We start from the raw sequence: 19,649 nt of genomic DNA on the forward strand, positions 1-19,649 counted from the left end.
TACACCTCAGATCTGAGGGGAGGAGGAGGAGAAGGAGGAGGCACTTAGGGCAAGGTGGAGCTGATTGTGCTGAGGAGGAAACCTGCTCCAGCTTGCACACATGGGTTCAGAGTGAAAAATAAACAGCTCAAAACCTGTGCCCTGGCCTGCAGCAGCAGAGGAATGCCCAGGGCAGAAGGGCTGGGCTCACTCAGTGGGGCCTGTGCCAGGGTTAAGAGTACCTGAGCCTGGCTGGACTTCTGTTTCCCCTGGCTGCAGCAGCAGGATCTTGCTCACAGCCACCTAAGAGCAGCAGCCCTGCACAGCCCAGGTGCTCCTGAGTTCCTTTCTGCTCTAACAAAAGCTATTCAGGGCTGCTCTGAGCTCCCCCACCCCCAGAGGAAGCTATGATCCAACACCACAGCCATCCAGGGCAGCTTTTGGTGACTAGTTTGCTCCTACTCGAAGCAGCCCCACAGCTCATGCCTCAGGGCAGTAGCTCATGCTCCAAGTCTGTCCCTCTGAGCTAACCAGCAGCAGCTGGGACATGAACTTCTTTCTCCTGCCAGTGAGGAGTGAGCACTGACAGCTAACAAACCTTCACCCCTGGCCAGTGTTGAAGAGCCTGCAGGGCTGCCAGGCTCCTTAACCTCTTTTGTTTGCCTCTCTAAAGCTTCCTTCAGCCTTTACAGAACCAACCCAAACAATGCTGAGCTTAGCCCTGCTGAGCACAGGAACCCCTCCAGAAATGCTGCTCTCTGTACCCCTGTGCAGGGCACATTGTGGTTCACTTAGTAGCCAGCTGAGCACAGCCACCCCCCCCCAGCCAGACCCTGAGGGGGCTCTGGAAAACAGCAACTAGGACAAAGTTCCTCTTAATATTCTCCCCCCACCCCCTCATGCTTACACTCACTCCCTAAGTCCAGCCTCAAGAAGGACACCACAAGGACACTGCCCCAGGCCCAGCCACCACTTCAGAGCATTTTTTAGCTGCTGCAGTGGCCCTGCCTGGGCTCAGAGCAGAGGCTGGAAGGATAAACAGCAACATCCCAGCCCCTGCTCCTGCTCAGAAAGCCCTTCCTGAGCCTCAGCTGAGTGCAAGGCAAATGCTCCGAGCCTGCCAGGCACAGCACCCCCTCCTCCAGCTCCCCCCCAGCTCTGGAAGCAGAGAGATTCTGCCCAGCAGAATCTGCAAGCAGCACACCAGACATGCCCCAAGAGCCTGGCACGGGGCAGCTGGCTGTTCCCATGAGCACCTCGAGCCTGCTGGAGCTCACACGTTCACACTCTGCAGTGAAGGAGACTACCTGGGTACAAAACCCACAGCATACAGTGGAGCAAGGGTCAGGAGCCTGGGAAGGAATAAATTAGGAACCAGAATCACACAGCTTCTTGGGCCTGTCCCCTCAAGGAGCTGCAAGGTCCCCCCCTGGTGAACTGCAAGGTCCCATTTGTCCCACAGTCCCTGCTCTGCCTCCGAGAGACTGCTCTGCAGGTGGCCCTCTGCCCCCAGCTGCTACTCCAGGCAAAAAAGGAGGCAGGAGAGCAATGCCAGAAGTCAACACTCCTCAGGTGCCAACAAGGTGGAGAAGAGCAAGGACTGCACCTGCTTGTTACAACGGACAGGGTGTGAGCAAGCCTTGGGCAAAGAGACCTGGAGGAAGAGACCTTCCCTGCTGAGGAGGAGCATCCTCAGGGCCCAGGGCAGCCTCGGGAGCAGCTCAGGGGAGATGCCGACACCAGAGGTCATTGGAAAATGAAAATGTGAGGCAAGCAGCACTTCCCTGAGCCAGTTCAGAGTGCCAGCCTAACTGCAGCCCCCGTGGGGAGCAAAGGGAGGGGGTTCAGAGGGGCCACAGGCCAACCCCTTCCTCTCCCCTCTGTGAGCAGTTCCTCACCGGCGTCCCCTCCGCGGCCAGGATGGCTTCAAGGGCACTTCACCAACCCTGCTGCTGAAGTCCTTTCCCAGAGCTGTCTCGGCAGGCCTGGGGGGCTGGGGTCAGTGGGGGCGGCTGCTGGACTCCAGGTGGGAGCGTTTGCCGGCGCCCAGCACAGCGCCGCCCTCTGGCTGCTCCGGGAACGGCCGCTTGGAGCTGCGGCCGTGGCCGTTCACGGCGCCGCGCTGCCACTTGCAGATGTCTCCGTTGAGGATGTCCTGAATGTGCTGCACGATGAGGTTGATGGCAACTGCAGGGAGGAACAGGAGACACGGCACAGGGGTGGGTTGCTGGGCTGAGCTCTCCAGAAGGCTTGGAGCAGCTCAGCTGTTAAGCCCTTCCATGGGACCGTGGCTGCCCCCTGCAGCGAGGGCAGACCCCCATGGAAAGCAGCAGCTGCAGCACTGCTGCCCTGCTCTGCCTCCAGTTTCCAGCCCTCCACAGGCTGCTCAGGCCCCAGGCAGCTCCCACACCTCCAGCCCTCCACCAGGGCTCCTTAGGAGCAGACAAGGCCATGCTGAGCCACCTGCTCTCTTCCCAAGCCCACAGGTGGTCTCCCCAGGGAAAGCAGGCAGAGATCCCACCCCCCTTTTACCCATGTTGTCAACTCCTCGGGGGATGATCACATCTGCATACTTCTTGGTCTGCAAAACAGCAACGGGGGAGATTGTTAATGGCAAAAGCCAGCTGGACTCTAGGAAGCTGCAAAAGCAGGCTGGGAGCAAAGATGGAAAGGTTCCTGTGCTCTGGGGCACAGAGTTAAAGCTCTGTCATGGCAACACCTGAAGCAAGCAAAAAGTCATCCTGGATAACTGGATTTAAGGTCAGGGGTTGCCCTTGCTGCCCCTTTGCTCTCCCTGGCTCCAAACAGGAGCCTGGGTGAAGGTGGTGAGTGTGGAGGGAAAGGAGCTGGGGTGAAGCTCGATGGCAGAAGCAGCAGGTCAAGTGCAGAGCACCTGGCTCTGACCCTTCTGAAGAGCCTTCAGCTGGGCTGCCTGCTCCAAGGCTGAGTCTGTTTGCCAAGAGCTGGCTCTAATCAGCATTTCACAAGCCACTGCCAAATCCCTCCTGAGAGCCAAGGTACCCAAGGTGTGTGTGAAATCCCTGCCTGCCTCTGAGGACACCTTACTGATCTTCACCAGCAGAGCCTCTGCTTCCTCCTCCCTGCTTCCAACAGGGCTGGCAAACCCAGCACCTCTAATGAGTGCTTTTACGAGCCCAGGGCTGCTTTGATCTGGGGCAAGAGAAGCCTTTTCCAGCTCATTTAATCCACACACTGCAGTCTGTTCTCAAAGGCACTTCTTGCCAATTACTTGGATTGCACCAGCACCTAAATTGGCCTCACATGAGGCAGTGGAGCAAGTCAAGAACACCTGGAGCAGGCCATGGTAGCCATCAGTGCTCCCTGTCCAGGGCCTGCTGGAAACTGAGCTCTTCCTGCGAGGCCTGACAATCAGTGCCTGCCAGTCAGTGCAGGAGGGAAGCATTTTGGCCAGAGGGACCCAGGACAGCGAGGACAATGTGTGCAGCCTCCTCCATGCTGGACTTGATCTTACTTCCAACCACAACAGCTCCGGAGGGGTTGGCAAGCAGAGGGCAGGAACCGCTTCGGTTCCTTGAACGAGCAGCTTGGTATGGCCAGAGAGCTGAGGAGAGAGTGGGGCTTGTGACAGCCCAGCCTCAGAGGCCACCACTGCTCCATCTACACTGCAGCTGATGCCCTGCTTGCCCCCACCCCCAGAACCCTCCCAGACGAAGCCAAGGAAGCGGCCAGTACCGGCAGGCAGAACTCCTCGAAGGCAGGCTTGACGAAGGTGGTGTACTGCGTGAGGATCTGCTCCAGGTCCCTCCCACGCTTCATGTCTCGCAGCACTGGCACGGGAGGAGAAGTGGCCATGAGCTGCGGGTGGGGAGGGCCAGCAGCTGGCCGGCGCTGCCTGGCACAGCAGAGCCTCACCTCTGCGGGACAGACGGACGTCGGAGTCGGTGTCCACGAAGAGCCGCAGGTGGAACATGTCCCGGATGTCCTGGCTGTAGAAAACCAGGATCCCCTCGAAGAGCACAACGTCAGCAGGGTAGACCACCGTGGTCTCTGCCAGCCTGCCAGGAGAAAACCATCCAGAGCACGTCACAGTCAAGCTGGGGACATCCACAGGCACGCCCCCCGGCTTCCCACGACCCCAGAACCCACCTAGAATGGGTCACGAAGTCGTAGGTTGGTACCTCCACAGTCTTGCCCTCGACGATGCTCTTCAGGGTTGTGTGCATCAGATCGTTGTCAAAGGCATCTGCAGGAGGAAGGACAGCAGCTCATGGAATGGTTTGGGTTGGAGGGGACAGACTCACAGATTGCAGCAGCCTGGAAAGTACTCCCCAAGGTCATCTTGTGCAGCCCCCCTGCAGGCAGCAGGGACAACTCCAACTGGATCAGGCTGCCCAGGGTCACATCAAGGCTGATCTTGAATGTCTCCAGGGACAGGGCTTCAATCCACAGCCCTGGGCAACCTGAGAGCTTAAAGATCCAGTTCCAACCCCGCTGTGACGGGCAGGGACACCCTCCTCTAGCCCAGGTGGCTCTAGTTGCTCCATCACTTAGGCTGGAAAAGCTCACTGAGTCCACCTGATGCTGCTGCCTCAGGTATTGCTCAGACTGGCTACACCTGGAGGAGAAACTCCCTGTTTGCTTTGTTCCAGCAGCAAAAAGGGACCTCAGGGCTGCTGCTTTCCTACCAGCAGCAGCCCAGCGCTTCCTGCCCGAGCCAGAACTGCTCTGCTTGGTGCACAGATGAGGAAGAGAGAATTTGCTGTGCTGTAAATAACTGCAGCACAGTGACATTAAGAAGCTGGGAGCTGAATCACAGAATTGTTCTGGTTGGAAAAGATCACTGAGACCATCCAGCCCAACCCTCAACCCAGCACCACCACGGCCACCAAACCATGTCCCCAGGTACCATGGCCACACACCTCCCGGGATGGGGACTCCAGCACCTCCCTGGGCAGCCTGTTTTGGGATCAGAGCCTCCCCAGAGCCCAGGATGAAGGGACAGGGCCGCTCCCAGCTCTCCAGCAGGGCTCTGTGCAGGTGTCCCCCCGAGCAGCCCAGCCGCAGCGAGCACACCGCGCTAAGAGCTGCGCCGCCGCTGGGACGAGCGCCTCCGGCACCCCGCACTCCCCAGGCCCTCCCAGCCCCGCGCCTGGGGGGCGCCGCTCACCCGGGTGGTCGAAGTTGTACTGGCCCTTGAGCGCCTTGGCCTGCTGCTCGGCCGTCAGCACCTTGTAGAAGGAGTCCTGGCTGAGGATCAGCACCTTCCGCTGCCGCCGCTCCACCTCGTTCTGCCCCAGCAGCTCCATGATCTTCTCGCACACTGTGGACTGAGCGGGCCAGGGGGCTCAGGCAGGGCTGGGGGCGGCTCAGGCAGGGCTGGGGGCGGCTCAGGCAGGGCTGGGGGCACCACCCGCCCCCCGCCCGGGGCAGCCCCGGCCCTGATCCCCCACCTGCCCGGGCCCGCAGCGCAGGGAGGAGGCAGCTCTCGCCGCCGGGGGGGCCGGGCCCGGTTCAGCCGGCACCGGAGCGGCTCGGGCCCGTGCCGGGGTCTCACCTTGCCGCTGGCGGTGCCGCCGCTGACACCGATGAGGAAGGGCTTGGGGTGCGGCCGCTCGGACTCGCTGCCGCCGGCGGAGGCCATGGCAGAGCTGCGGCGCTGCCGCGGGGCATGGCGGGAGATGGAGGCCGGGGGCGGGGCCGGGGCGGGGCCTGCGCGGGGCGGGGCCGGGGCGGGCCCCGGGGGCCGTCGGGCTGCGGAGCTGGGGGTGGTTGGCACGGAGAGGGAGGGCAGGGGGGAGGAGAGCTGCCGGCTCTGCAGCTCCCCGAAAGGAGGCTGGAGTCAGGCGGGGGTTGGCCTCTTCTCCCTCGGCTCAGGTGACAGAAGGAGAGGGAATGGCCTGGAATCGTGCCAGGGAGGCTGAGCTGGAGAGGAGGAACAATTTCTGTCCTCTGAGAGTGGTCAGGGACCGGCACAGCCTGCCCAGGGAGGTGGTGGAGTCCCCATCCCTGGAGGTGTTCAAGAAGTGTGGGGCCATGGTTCGGTGGCCAGGGTGGTGCTGGTCGCTGTTGGGACTGGATGATCTCAGAGAGCTTTTCCAGCCCGAACAGTTCTGTGGTTCCCTACACCCTGTGCAGGTGCAGCTCGGCCCCGGCCGCTCCGCACCCATTTTGTGCCTCGGTGGCCGTGGCTGGGGTGTGAGGGCAGCCCTCTCCCCACCACCCCTTCAAATAAAGCCAAATCTCTCTTTAACCCCTCAAAATCCGCCCCCACGCCCACCCCATCCGCACCTCCCCGCTCCGCCGCGGGGCTGGCACCGCGGGGTCCCGGGGCGGGTGACCTCGTCCCTGTCCCGTCCCCTCCCAGCTCCTCTGGGTGCTGGGGCCCGGGTGTCCGTACCGGGCGCGGTCCCGCCGGCGCAGGGCCCCGGGCAAACAGCCGGTCAATGATTAACCGCCGGGCCAGGCCCGTCCCGTCCCGCCGCGCTCCGGCCGCCGGTGCGGGGCCATGCGGGGACCGGGGACCGCGGCAGGGCCGTAGCCGGGGCTAGAGCCGAGCTTCCGGCGGGGGGGACCCCGCGGCCACCGACGTGAGTGGGGACGGGGCTGGGGCTCTGGGGGTGGGTTCAGGCTGCCTGGGGGACAGTAGGGTGCAAAGTGGGGGTGGTCCGCTCAGCCCGGCCTGAACTCGATTCGAATTACGGGGGACGTTTGGGGCTGGGGCAGGGGGCGGGCACATCTCCAGCCATTGCCCACGGCGGGCGGGGGGCAGCGAGGCAGCCCACGGCCTCCCTGTGTCCCCAGGATTCTCCGCAGGATGGAGGCTGAGGAGCCGGCGGGGCCAGCGGAGCAGCGCGGGGGCAGCGGAGCAGCCGGGGGGCTGCAGGGCGCCGGGACCCGCTGGGACCCTCCAGCGCCTGGTGTGGAGGGGCCGGTGGTGGTGTCGGCGGTCAACAACGCGGCCTTCGAGGAGGACCCACCGCCCTACACACCCCCGGACCCCAAGAGCCTGCACCTCCTCTACCCGCCCTTCCCGGCCGGATTCTCCCAGCAGGCTCCAGTCGTCTACCAGCCGGGGCCGGGGGGGCCCTTCCCACCCCAGGGCATCCCTCCCGCACCCCTGCCCTACCCCACCGTACGTATTCCCTACCCTGCCGTGTTCCTGCGGGCTCACCCCACATCCCCCCTCCCGGCTTTCTGGGGTCCCCAGCAGCACCTCGAGCACACAAGCCGGGGGAGAGGGGGCACGGGGAGAGGGGGCACAGGGAGAGTGGTGCAGCTCTAACACCGCCCCCCCTTGCCTCACGTCGCAGCTCAGCGGACAGCCGAGCGCGGGGCCGGCGCAGGGCCTGCCCAAGGACTACCTGGTGGAGTCGGTGCTGGTGACCGTCTTCTGCTGCCTGCTCACCGGGGTCATCGCTCTCGTCTACTCCTATGAGGTGAGGACGCTGTGGTCCCGATCTGCACCAACCCACCCAGCACCCCGAGCCCCCCGGCCCGGTGCTGTGGGGCTGCTCTAACCTCTCCCCTTCTCCCCCTGCGCCAGACCCGAGCTGCGCTCAGCCGCGGGGACGTGGTCCAGGCAAATGTGGCATCCAAAAAGGCACAGTCCCTGGTCCTCTTCAGCCTCCTCTTCGGGTTGTTCGCCTCCATCAGCTGGGTCATCTACGTCCTGGTGTCCCTGTACCTATGACGGGGTCGCCGAGCCCCAGGGACCCCTGCAGGAGGCTCTTTGTGGCTCACCACCGCCCAGGGGCCAAGCGCAGGTGGAGCAGCCACAGCCCCTGTGGGGCAGTGCCAGATGACCACAGAACATGACTGGGGCTAAGGGGCAGCCTCTGTCCTTCCTGGGGGGGCGAGGAGCCACGTTGGAGCCACACTCTGCCTCCACCTCCCTGCTCTGAGCCCCACGGGCGGGAGGAACCCGGCCCGAGGCGGTGCTGGTGCTGTGCTGGGACCGGCTCTGGGCGGGGAGCTGTGCCGCAGCAGAGGCACCGCACATGGCCCCGGGCTCTGCTGTGGGACCTTGGCCTGGCACCTGGAGGTGCCAAAGGGGACTGTGGTGCCTGGGGAGCTCCTTGTGGAACTGGGGCCGCAGCAAATGGCCGAGGGGTAACGGAGAGGCCAAGGCTGCTCCCCGCAGCTGGGCACAGAGCAGCCCCCACTGGTGAGTACCAGGGTGAGAAGACACAGCCTCACCTCTCCAGCCCCTGTGCTGCTGCCTCCTTGCTGCTTCCAGACTGAAATAAACACAGCTGTAGCCAAAGCTTCTGTTTCTGTGCACACCGAGGACCTTCCTCTCATCCTGTGGCTTGTGGCCACCACAAAACTCAGGCTGGGGTCTCCATGCAGACCCCTGGGTAAGGGCAGCCTGCATGGGGCCATGCAGGGGGGGTGCCCCTCGGGGAAGATGAGCTGCTGGATCCTCTGAAGGCTGCTGTGATGAGCAGAGCTTGGCTGTGTGCCCTTTGCCAGGCCACTGGGACGTGGCACCGTGGCCCAGCTCTGCAGTGGGCACCTGCAGGGGCAGTGCCTGGGCATCCTCCTGAGCTGCTGATGGTTCCCAGAAGAATGTTGAATCCCATCCAGGACTGGCACAGAGCGGAGCCTGCTTGGCCACCCAGGCTGCTGCAGGGTTATTTATAGCCCTGGGCACGGGGCCAGGGCTGGGCACACGCCTGCCAGCCTGCTCGGGGGAGCAGAGAGCCCCTCCACGGGGGACAGCGGTGCCCAGGAGGTGCCCGGAGCAGACAGCCCCTCCCAAGCACAGGGCTCGGGGTGGGACCAGCTCGGAGGTGAGGAAGAGGACAAAGGGCCAAGGGAAGGGCAGAGCCCCGGGGGGAGGGCGGAAAGCAGGAGGCCAGACCAGCGGCAGACTCGATTGTCACTTTAATCCAGACTGCTGCATGCACCGCAGGCAGGACCGGCAGGAGGCTTTGTCACTGCTCTTTATTGGACTTCAATAGAAAAGGTACAGGGCTGAGAGGTTGGCAGGGAGATGCCACCAGCAGGGCTGGGGCAGTGGCCAAGGTACAACACACCCCAGCTGCTGGGGGTGGGGAGAGGGGCAGGGGGCTGGTGAGCAGGGGCATCGCTTCTCCCTGCTCCCTGCCCTGCGTGGAGAGGGGATTGAGACCCCTCCCCCTGCCCCCCGAGGTGACTGAGACCCCTCCCTGCCCCCCGAGGTGACTGAGACCCCTCCCTGCCCCCCGAGGTGACTGAGACCACCCTCCCTGCCCCCCGAGGTGACTGAGACCCCTCCCCCTGCCCCCCGAGGTGAATGTCTGGGGGGTGCTGCCTGCAAGCCACAGGAACCTGCCCATGGCCACTGGTGCCATGTTCTGGGCTCCTGCTCCCCAGGGGTGCTGCTCCTCGGGGCTGGGGGTGGTCTCTGGTCAGCAAAGCTGAAGCTGCTCTGCATGAGGAGAGCAGAGTCCCTCCAGCCCTGTGACACCAGCCTGAGGTCAGGACTCGAGCCAGGAGCCATGGTGGGGCCGTCCTGCTTGGCTGGGGATGAGGGCACAGCAGAGGGGAGAAGCAGGGGAGGACAGCCAGGAGCTCAGCCCCACTCTGCTGGACAAGGTGCTGTGACCACACCGACCTCCCCCCCACCCCATCCCACCCCCTGGGCTGAGCCTCTGGGGGGCTGGAAGAGGGTGAGGAGTGAGATCCTCCCACTCTGGTCTAAGAGGAGTCGTGGGAAGAGCCTGGAGACAGCTCCTGCTCACCAGAGCACCCCAGCAGGGCTGAGGACCAGGTGGCCTCCTGTCCCTCTCTGGCATCGAGCCCCCACTATGGCCTCTGCCACCCCCAGGGCCCCCACAAGGGAAGGGGAGCAGTGAGCTGTGGTTCCAGTGCTGCCCCCATGCACAGCACTCCCAGAACCAGTCTGTGCCACAGCACAGTGCCCAGGGAGGTGCTGGAGCCAGCTGGGGGAGGCCAGGGCCAGAGGCCAGGGCCAGATGCCAGGGCCAGCTGTGGGCTGTGTTTATCTATTTGCCTTTTCACAGTCTGGGGCTGTCAGGATGCTGAAAACCTCTTATTTACAAAGGAAACAGGAGCAGAGCTCCTGCCTGGGAGCCTGGGGAGCCTCTGGGCACTGCAAAGCCTGGGGAGAGGGGAGAGGGAGGGAGCACAGCACATGGCCCCAGGTGCCACCAAAATAAACTGGTCTGGAAGGGCCCTGGGCTGGGGGCTGTGGCTGTGCCCTGGGCTGGGGGCTGTGGCTGTGCCCTGGGCTGGGGGCTGTGGCCTCAGCACAGAAGATCCCAGCCCTTCCCACTCTGGGATGCACTAACCTGTGAGTGTTGGACCCCACACCCTGCTTCCTCAGAAGATGACCTCAGTGGCAGGGGAGGTCTCTGCCCTCCAGCACTGGGCTGCTGCACAAGTCCTCTGCCTGACCCTCGGGGCAGATGCTGGAGCTGGCTGCACTCCTGTGAACTGCTCCCCCCTGCTGTCTGCAGGGAGCCAGCTGAGGCTTTGCAAGCTGCAGGAGGAAGTGCTGGCAGCTCTGATCCACCCAGAGCAAACAGAGAGAGGCTTCAGCAAACATGGGACTGCAGTTGAGAAATAAGTTAGGGATGCTCTGCCAACCCCCCTGCCCTGTCTGGGTTCCTTGGGAGCTGCTGCCCTAAGCCTGCAGGACTCTGCCAGAGGGTTCTACAAGCCTGGCACTACGTGACACGGTGCTGGGAATGGCCTCCTGGGGCTGCTAACAGCTTCAGTGCTCCCCCAGACCCACCACCCACACCACAAACCTGGGATGGGGACAGGGAAGGGATGGGAAATGGCCTGGCTGGGGCTGCAGAGGGGGGGATGCCCCAGGTGGGACATGGAGAGGGGCCAGAAGGGCTGAATAAGGCACACAAGAGATTGGGGTTGACGCTGCCTGTGTGGGAACAGAGACCCCTCCCTGCCCAGCGGCCCCTGCCCTGCTGGCTCCAGCACGGAGGGCAGCTGGGGCCTGGGACCTGCTGGGGCTCCTGCCAAAGCACAGCTCACTAAGCACAGCACCAAGGGTCAGCCAGATGGGGACCCCCTGAAGGAAACATTTGGCAACAGTGAGAGGAGAGGGCAGTGGGGTGGAGGGGCCAGGGTGGCCCTGCCAGGCGCAGGGCTCCCTCCCGCTCCCCATCCCCGGCACCGGCTCCGCTGGCTCCTGCAGCCTCCCTTCTTCCGCTCCAGGAACGCTGGGGGCTGGCTCTGGACTGTACACAGAATGGTTTGCAGGTTCCTGCCCCCAAGGCCTCAGTCTCAGGCATGCACCCCCGGGGCTCTAAGCTCTAATATCTACACTCCTGTGTCCTACGGCAGCCACTGTGCAAAGCTCTGCACCGGCGCTGCCCGGCGCGGGCCCAGGGCGGGCACTCGGCGTCTGCAGGGGCTGGGGGATGAAGAACGTTGCTTAAATAAGGGGATTTGAGAGGAGGAGGAGGAGGAGGAGGGGGATTGGATGGCTGGAGATGGCAGGTCCCTGCCCACAGTTTCAGTGCCTCTTCCATATCTGCGGCCGGTGCCTTCCTCCCGCTGAAGAAGGTGCCGGGGTCGGGGGTAAAGCCAAGCCCCCTGTAAACACAAGCAGCTCTCTGACAGCAGAGCTCCTCCAGCAGGCAGTGGGAGTCTCTTCCATCCTCGTCTCCTAGGGATGGACACCTTCCCAGGTGGCACTGCAGGGGACGCTCAAACCCTCGGCTCCCACAGCTGCTGCCTGCTGAGCACCACTCCGGAGGCAGGGCTGCGGCTGCCGAGCTCTTGCCGACCCTCCCAGCCCCAGCGCTGGGCTGCTCCCAGATGCCATCAGCTGGCAAGCCAGCGACAGGCTGGCGTGGGACCCTCCTTCCACAGAGCTCTCTCCCCGGGTTGGAAGCTGGTTGCTGGCACAGAGGGCTGGGAGGAGGAGGAGGAGGAGGAGGAGGAGGAGGAGGGCGAACGCGGCGAGCACCGGCGGATCCCTGCCTCGGTCACTTCTGCGCCGTGACCGCCCCGCGCTCCCCCCGCCGGGGGCACTGCCAGCTGGGAGCAGGGGGCATCATCCAGTAACAGGTACAAACATGGAACTCCAGTCTCATAGCTGCCCTCGGTGCCTGTGTGGAGCAATTCCCCTGGCTCACCCCAGCCCTGCTCCTAGGTCTTCTCCTCCCGCTCTGTTTTGCGCCTGGTGATGTTGCGAGGTTTGATCTTGAGGGACAGTTCCCACAGGGCCTCCTCGGCCAGGTGGTCGCTGAAGTCGTTGAAGAAGGACACAATGTCCTCGTTCCTCTTGATGTCATAGTGTCTGCAAACCACACAGGGGCAGGCTGTTAAAGGAGGGGGAGGCCTGGGGCGAGTGGGAGGTGTCCCTGCCTGTCTTCAAGGTCCCTTCCAACCCGACCCATTCCATCAACCTATCGATCGGGGCCTACCTGGGGACCTCTCCCAGCTTTGAGCCACCCCTGCCCTGCCCTAAGGGCCATCCAGAGCTGTGGAGCCTGTGGCATTACCTGAGCCTGATACTTGTGTCTGTGGGGGGATACCAAGAAGGGGATCAAGCATCATGCCCAGTGCTGGGGGGGCACAAAGCCCCTGTCCCGCTGAACCCAGCAGCTAGAGCTGCTGCTTCTGCTGCAGGACAGCACTGAAGACAGCTCCCCAGAACCTAGGGCATGTAGGAGCCAGCAACAGCAAAACCTGGAGGAAGAGCTCTTGGCTGAAAGGTGGTGGCAGAGCCTCCCTGCACTGCATCTCCAAACTCAGAGAGGAAAATGCCCTTCACAACTTTTCAGTCATGGCTAACCTAGAGACAGAGGAGCCTGAGCACAGCCCTGGCCTCCCCAGGGCTCTGCACAGCTCCACCATGGTGCTGTGGCATAAATGCCCTTCCCTGGGGCTCCTGTGCCACAGCCACCCCCTCCTCCAGCCCTGCCCCACTCACACTTGCTGGAAGCACCTCATGCTGTCCAGGATGTTAAACTGCTGCCAGCGCTTGGAGAAGTTCACTTTGCTGTCAATGTAATCAGGGTTCCCCAGGTGGACAAAGGTCAGGTCCTGCAGGATCAGGCCTCTGGAAGGGAGGAAGGGGCAGCAGGCCAGGGAGAAGGCAAACAAGGGCAGAGGTTAGTCACACAGGGGCAGGACAGACAGCCAAACACCAGGCAGCCCAACAAGCCTCCCACTGCTGCCACCACCAGCGTGGCAACTTCAGAGGGAAACAAGCCCCAGGAGGCAGAGCTGAAGGTGTTCAGGTGCAAGGTGTTCATCACACACAACCTCTGAGGCACTCATGCTCACACTAAGGATGCTGAGGTTGCTCTTTCACCCTCCATGGAAAAAGGACCAGGCTGGAAGAAGGTTGTGATGGGAAGTGCCAGCCAGGGGTTAAACCACAACTCCAGCTGTGTGCAGGAGGGTTCTTCCCTCACCTGGATTGCCCAGCAAGGAGGTCTGGGCTCCCTTCCTCCCCTGCACAGCCCTGCTGTGGTGCCCTGCCAGCTGAGATGCCAGCTACCTACACAGCCTCTTCCTGCAGCACTCATTCATGGCAGAAAGCAAGACCAGGAGAAGTTTGGCTGGTGTGAAGCCAGAGCAAGTCTGGTACCTAGACCAGAAGGCCTTGAGGGAGAAGGACACTGGCTTCAACCTTCCATCCAGGGCCAGGAGGAAGCAGCAGTTTGCCCAGGCAGACTCTCCTGCACCAGCCCTTGCAGTCAGCAGATCCAGGGCTGTGGCAGAGGATCAAGCAGCAGCTGAAGCTGTGGGATCCATTGCACCCCTCAGACCCCAAAGCAAATACAGTTAAAAAAGGCTCAGCTGGAGTCCAGGCCCTTGAGCTTTCCTTTGCCACCCTCACTTCACAGAGGGACAGCTGCCACCCTGCCTGCCTGTGCCACAGGGGCTCCAGAGGGGGCTCCTGGGCTGGTGGCAGATGCTGCTGTGTCTTACTCTAGGTGCAGGGCTAAAGGCAAGGGCTGAGCTGAGCAGAAGCTGCTGAGAACTCCTTGAAGGAAGGTGCAGAAGAAGAGCAAGTCCTCACTCACAGGTAAGGGATGCAGGGAGGCTCCACATCAGCCAGAGCCGCTCGGTAGGCGCGGAAGGACGAGGAGCTGTCGATCAGTGTGCAGTACTCTGCCAGGCCCTGGGACAACACAAGGCTCCTGCTGACACCACTGCTGCAAGCCCCTGGGCTTTGTAACCTCTCCCCAGAGAGCCACACAGGCCAGGGGCTCGATGCCATCCTGCAACAGCTCCAGCTGAGTTACTCAGCCTGACCACGAGCGCAGTTACACAGAACCTCGCTGCCTTCAGCCTCACCAAGGCTTCGGTCTGCAGTGAGGAGGAGGCAGCTACTCTCACCCATGACTGTGCTGGCACTCCTGCAGCTGCCAGGATGCCCAGCCACTGCAGGCTTCCAGCACCACGACACGACCTACACCCAGTGGAGAGCAGTCCTCCGCCTTCCCTCCACCCTGGGATGTCGCTGAGCTGACAGAACCACTCCAGCTGCCCCACACCGCAACCAGAGGTCCCTCTGTCCCCTGAAGCTGCCAGCCCTGGCTGCTCCTCACCTCTGAGGTTTGTTTCTGCCACTCCAGCCTTCGGATGGGGGCAGAATCCAGTGCAGAAAGAATGGCCAGGTAGGAATTAAAATTGTTCAGCTTCCGTAAGTGCTGTGAGGAGGGAGAATGTTCCAATTACTCCAGAGAGCTGAGAGGCCTCCTAAGCCTCCAACAGCTCTCCCAGCCAGCAGGTCCCACTCCCCTGCTCCTTTCAGGAGTGCTGTGTGAGCTCCAGAGCAAGGACCAAGCTGATACCTTCATAATCTTGATAAATTTCAGGAGCAGCCTCTCTCGGTCCTGGGCTTTCTCTTGGAGCATAATTATCGACCGGACCCTGGGGGAGCAGGGAGAACAGAGCAAGGATAAACTCAGCTAAGCAGAGCTCAGGTTTCTCCTTGTTTCATTACAAAACAAAAGCCCTGATAAGTTAGGCCAAGAATGCTGAGAAGCTGCAGCTTAGCTGGAGCACTCACTCAGCACCAGGCCAGCCCAGCACAGGAACCCTCCCAGGGAGCATTGCTGTGCAGGGGCAGTGTTGGTTTGCAGGCCTCAGTGGTGCTGCCAACGATTCCTGCAGGTTGCAGAGCCCTCCACAGCCCTCCTGTGTGCTCTGGGGTCTTACAGAGTGCCCTGCACCTGACTCCCAGCCAAGAAGATCTGAGCTCCCACTTGTACCAAGGGCACCCAGCTCCCTGAGGAGCATCTGTGGGGCACAGGAGGTTAAGGGCAGTGCAGTGCCACAGCTGGCCCTGAGCTCCTTACCAGTAGGACATGTTATTAAAGTGCTCTGTGAACTGTGTCAGGTTGGGGCTCTTCTCTTCATTTTGCTCCTTTGCCCAAAGCAAAACTTCTGGGATCTGCCAAGGAAGAAGAGGAGAGGAGGGGTGGGGGAGAAATGCCACACACGGCAGCGGGATTCCTGCCTCAAGAGTCCCAGCTGCAGCCTGTGGTCACAGCCATTTGCTGCCAACCGCCTCAGCTGTCACCTCCCACCCAGCAGGTGTCCTTGGGGAGCTGCAGGGAGTGCCAGGGAGTGCAGAGGCTCTGTGTGCCAGGCCCCCCCACCCCCCTCAGCCCACCCTTGCCTCCCTACCTCGATCTTGTAGAAGAGCTCAGCGTCGAGGAGGGTCAGCTGCTCAGCGATCTCGTGGCTGTGGAAGTCATGCAGGGTCCCTGGCCTGCAGGGAGCAAGGAGGAGCTATCAAGGGTGAAGCATGTGGCATCAGGTGACAGGAGGAGAGGACATGGCCTGAAATTGTGCCAGGGGAGGTTTAAGGTGGAGATGAGGAAAAATGTCTTTGCTGCAAGAACGGTCAGGGACTGGCACAGGCTGCCCAGGGAGGTGGTGGAGTCCCCAGCCCTGGAGGTGGCACTTGGGGCCATGGTGGTGCTGGGTTGCTGGATGACCTTTGAGGGCTTTTGCAGCCCAAACAATTCTGTGATAAGGCCCAAGAGGGCTTGGACTGGGTGGCCTCTGGAGGTCTCTTCATACCCAGACCATTCCCTGACTCCATGAAGTCAAACCCTTTGGTCTTCCCTTTCTGCCATTTTTGACTGAGCAAATTCTCTTGAACACAAGGCAGAGACCTCCTGGCTCTCAAAGGACCCAGATGTGGTGACTGGCACCTGTCCTCACCTGGCTGCCACTCCTCTGGCTGCCAGAGGTTTGATGGAGTTGGCATAGCTCAGCATCTTCTTCTGATCCACCTTATCAAGGATGTTCTTGCGCAGGACCCTGGCCAGGCTCAGCTCCCCGTTGCAGACCAGCCTGAAGACCAGGTCCATCAGCAGCTTGAGGATCTCCTCTGTCAGCTCCACCAAGCTGAGGGAAAGATGCAAAACCCCAGGGAGGCATCAGAGCTGTGACTGAGCTGCAGAGTCCCCATCTGCACTGAGCCTTGCCTCTCCTTCCTACAGGCAGAACCAAGTGCCTGAAGTTCCTGCTCTGCCCAGGTCCTGCCCAGGTCCTGCCCAGGTCCTGCCTTCCTTCCCAGGCATTCTCCTTTTACTGCTCAGCTCAAAATCACTGAGCCAGGGAGCACACCCTGAGACCCTGCTCCTCCATCAGCAGGGTGCAGCACTGCTGGTGTAGATTTCAGCTGTCATCACAGATGGGTTTAAACACCACATCTTCATGAGCACCTGAGGGGTGGGGGTCAGGATGAAGGTGCCAAGGCTCTCTTTGGTGGTGCCCAGTGATAGGATGAGGAACACTGGGTACAAGCTGGAGCACAGGAGGAGAAACTTCTTGGTGGGAGGCTGCTGGAGCCCTGGAGCAGGCTGCCCAGAGGGGTTGTGGAGTCTCCTTTCAAGCCCCACCTGGATGCATTCCTGTGTGCCCTGCCCTGGGTGACCCTGCTCTGGCAGCAGGGCTGGACTGGCTGATCTCTGGAGGTCCCTTCCAACCCCTGACCTTCTGTGCAACTCCTGCAGGGTTACCACCCCCACCCTTCCCACCCCAAAAGCAAGCAGGCAGCTCACCAGAGCTCATCCACCACTCTGACCAGCACAAAGAAGGTGTTCTTGCTGACTCTCTTCTTGAACGTGTCTGGGAAGTGGCAAAACTTCTCATATGTTGGTTGCAAATTAAAGAATCAACTTGGGGAGGTCAGAGCAGCAGCAGCAGCAGCAGCAGCAGCAGCACTCTCAGCTGCTCTGAGGGACAGCAGAAGAGTGCTGCTAGTCTGTCTGGACTGAGACTGGTGATCAGCCTCCAGGAGATAAGGGACAAGAGCTACATGGCTCCAGTTAATGTGGCAGTGAGCTGCCAGCAGCTGCAGGTAGCAGGGGCTGAGGAGGAACTTGCACCTAGCAGCAGTGGACCTTGAAACTCTTGTCTCCAAGGTGGAATTTAATGAGCAGCACTCAGTGCTGTGGTCTCCTACAGCTCTGTGACATCTGGTCCCAGCAGATCACCTCCACCTTCCCCTCTGCCCCGTTTGCTGCAAGGGCAGCGGTGGCAGGGGAGAGAGCACACAAAGGGGAGGAGAAGCAGGGTGAGAGCGAGCCAGGTACTGATGTGGGCCTGCAGGAATGCCCAGGAGTGGCCACTGACAGCTGCTCTGCAGTCACCAGCTGTGTCCTTGGCCAGGCTGATCCCAGCAGGAGCCAGGGGTGGTGGCTCTGCTGCAGATGGCAGTGATGAGCTGGGACACAGGGCAGGCTGATATCAGAGGGTGCAGCAGGACCAAAGCCCAAGGCCCACGAGGCCTTTGCACTGCCTGAACCCAGCCACTGACCCAGCTCAGCTGACAGCCAAGGGAGCTGCAGGAGCAGAGCCAAGGGGAAGGAGCTGCAGGCAGGGTGCTCAACAGGAAACCACTGCCAGCAAAGCTCCAGTGATGCAGAGTCTGACCTGCTCTCCTGGAGCTGCTCTGCTATGAGGACAGAGAGAGAGTTGGGGCTGGAGTCTGGAGAGGAGAAGGCTCTGAGGAGACCTCATTGTGGCCTTCCAGTATCTGAAGGGGGCTCCAAGAAAGCTGGGGAGGGACTTTTGAGGGTGTCAGGGATGGAGCAGAACTAGAAGTGGGGAGATTGAGATTGGATGTCAGGAAGAAGTTGTTCCCCATGAGGGTGGTGAGAGCCTGGCACAGGCTGCCCAGGGAGGTGGTGGAAGCCTCATCCTCATCCCTGGAGGTGTTTGCAGCCAGGCTGGAGGTGGCTGTGAGCAACCTGCTGTAGTGTGAGGTGTCCCTGGCCATGGCAGGGGGGTTGGAACTGGCTGAGCCTTGAGGTCTCTTCCAACCCTGACAGTTCTGTGATTCTATGGTTCTGTTTGGCCAGGTCCAGTTCTCCACCCTGCCTGGACCTGCCCAGTGTGCAGAGGTGAAGGAAGTCCTGCTTGGGACACCTCCAGGGCAAGCACACCACTGACCATGTCTGTCAGCTGGCCTCTGAGCAAACAACCTGCCAGCAGCTGCCCCCAGGGTGCCCAGCTGACACCAAAGGATATCTGTACTGCAGCTTCTTGATCAGCTCCTCAGGGGTGATGAAAGTCCTGTAGGTGGTCAGGAAGGCTTCACAGTACAGCACCAGGTCTGCAGAGGAAGACAAGAAAGCCTCAGCCCACCCTGCCTGCAGACAAAGGAAGCCTCTGCAAAGGCTGGATGCAGTCTCCCAGGCAGAGGACACAGCCACGACTCGAGTGGGCTCTGCAAGGATGCTGAGCTGATGTTTCTCACCAGCAGATGGACCCTGCAGCAGGAGAGCAACAGAGGAGCAGGCCCTGTGCCCAGCCTGGCTCCCCTGGCAGCACTCAGGCCTTGCTGCTTCACTCCTGCCATCTCCAAAGGGGGCAGTGGAAAACCCTCTGTGGGACAGGAGCTGTCAGCAATGGGTCAAGGGAGAAAGGGTTTAGACCTTGGGGGTACTTTCCAGAGAAGATGTGGGGGGAGAGCTGGGTGCCTGCTCTGTCTCAGGCAGCACAGAGCCCTGAAGGAGGACAGGGTCACTCTTCCCTCCTGCTCAGCAGGTGGTTTGGACATGATGCTGTGGTGCTGCAGGCCCTCTGCCCTGCCCACTGTCAACCCAAGAGGGTTTTCAGCCAAAGGAAGAGAGAATTGCCCTGCAAAACCTGACACTGCCAGCACCACCACCCTGCCACAGCACAGTGATGTGGTGCCCAGGCAGCTTCTGCTGACTGATCTGCAGGCCCCCAGAGTTACAAAGGCTTTGGCCACTGAGGTGGGTTGAAAATCCACCCCCAGCACCAAAGTGCCAGAGCAGCTCAGCTGGGAGCAAATGGGCACCAAGGAGGGAACCTGAACAAGCAGGCACTGCAGGTGGGACAGAAGATCTCAGGTCAAGACTGCCAGTGGGCAGTCCCAGCAGAGTCACTGTGGACTATCACCCTCCTGTCAGGTGACAGAAGGAGAGGCAAGGGCCTGAACTTGTGCCAGGGGAAGGTTAGGTTGGAGATGAGGAAAAGTTTCTTTGGCAGGCACTGGCAGAGGCTGCCCAGGGGGTGGTGGAGTCCCCATCCCTGCAGGTGTTCAAGAAAGCTGTGGCCATGGCACTTGGGGCCATGGTGGGGCTGGGTTGAAGGCTGGACTCTGATCTCAGAGAGCTTTCCCAACCCAGACACTTCTGGGGCTCTAAGGCAGCTGTGGTCAGAATGGAAATGCCTTAGCCTGGGTAGCCAGGCAGAAAGGCCTCCTG

General features: G+C 61.5%; 3 protein-coding genes across 3 annotated transcripts in view; 1 reads left to right on the forward strand and 2 right to left on the reverse strand.

Moving 5' to 3' along the window:
• Positions 1-1,972: 1,972 nt before the first annotated feature.
• Positions 1,973-5,650, reverse strand: UCK1 (uridine-cytidine kinase 1). The gene is made up of 7 exons (XM_054174461.1): positions 5,516-5,650; positions 5,129-5,288; positions 4,108-4,204; positions 3,874-4,016; positions 3,694-3,788; positions 2,512-2,560; positions 1,973-2,166 (listed from the first exon to the last, which is right to left on the reverse strand). The coding sequence occupies exons 1-7, from the start codon at positions 5,600-5,602 to the stop codon at positions 1,979-1,981; spliced, it is 819 nt and encodes a 272-aa protein (XP_054030436.1). The 5' UTR covers positions 5,603-5,650; the 3' UTR covers positions 1,973-1,978.
• A 1,125-nt stretch (positions 5,651-6,775) lies between these two features.
• Positions 6,776-7,778, forward strand: PRRT1B (proline rich transmembrane protein 1B). Its single transcript, XM_054174170.1, has 3 exons — positions 6,776-7,093; positions 7,272-7,397; positions 7,505-7,778. The coding sequence occupies exons 1-3, from the start codon at positions 6,776-6,778 to the stop codon at positions 7,649-7,651; spliced, it is 591 nt and encodes a 196-aa protein (XP_054030145.1). The 3' UTR covers positions 7,652-7,778.
• A 3,332-nt stretch (positions 7,779-11,110) lies between these two features.
• The window catches only part of RAPGEF1 (Rap guanine nucleotide exchange factor 1), an 85,898-nt gene continuing 77,359 nt past the window's right edge, over positions 11,111-19,649 (reverse strand). The window contains exons 17-26 of the mRNA XM_054174238.1: positions 18,441-18,529; positions 16,974-17,062; positions 16,129-16,314; positions 15,586-15,670; positions 15,255-15,349; positions 14,748-14,826; positions 14,502-14,603; positions 13,974-14,071; positions 12,872-13,000; positions 11,111-12,235 (exon numbers count right to left, since the gene is read on the reverse strand). Coding sequence (XP_054030213.1) covers positions 12,085-12,235; positions 12,872-13,000; positions 13,974-14,071; positions 14,502-14,603; positions 14,748-14,826; positions 15,255-15,349; positions 15,586-15,670; positions 16,129-16,314; positions 16,974-17,062; positions 18,441-18,529 — 1,103 coding nt within the window. The 3' untranslated portion in view covers positions 11,111-12,084. The remainder of the gene's footprint in view (positions 12,236-12,871; positions 13,001-13,973; positions 14,072-14,501; positions 14,604-14,747; positions 14,827-15,254; positions 15,350-15,585; positions 15,671-16,128; positions 16,315-16,973; positions 17,063-18,440; positions 18,530-19,649) is intronic.

Source organism: Dryobates pubescens, chromosome 29 (genome assembly GCF_014839835.1).
Source record: "Dryobates pubescens isolate bDryPub1 chromosome 29, bDryPub1.pri, whole genome shotgun sequence".
NCBI classification, from domain to species: Eukaryota; Metazoa; Chordata; class Aves; order Piciformes; family Picidae; genus Dryobates; species Dryobates pubescens.

Excerpts from the sequence above, each read along its gene's own strand:
- PRRT1B (XM_054174170.1), top strand. The coding sequence starts at position 6,776 with ATGGAGGCTGAGGAGCCGGCGGGGCCAGCGGAGCAGCGCGGGGGCAGC. Across the intron at positions 7,094-7,271 it reads CACCCCTGCCCTACCCCACC|CTCAGCGGACAGCCGAGCGC; the intron begins GTACGTATTCCC and ends CTCACGTCGCAG. Across the intron at positions 7,398-7,504 it reads CTCTCGTCTACTCCTATGAG|ACCCGAGCTGCGCTCAGCCG; the intron begins GTGAGGACGCTG and ends CCCCTGCGCCAG.
- UCK1 (XM_054174461.1), bottom strand. The coding sequence starts at position 5,602 with ATGGCCTCCGCCGGCGGCAGCGAGTCCGAGCGGCCGCACCCCAAGCCC. Across the intron at positions 5,289-5,515 it reads GCGGCACCGCCAGCGGCAAG|TCCACAGTGTGCGAGAAGAT; the intron begins GTGAGACCCCGG and ends TGGCCCGCTCAG. Across the intron at positions 4,017-4,107 it reads GACTTCGTGACCCATTCTAG|GCTGGCAGAGACCACGGTGG; the intron begins GTGGGTTCTGGG and ends TTCTCCTGGCAG.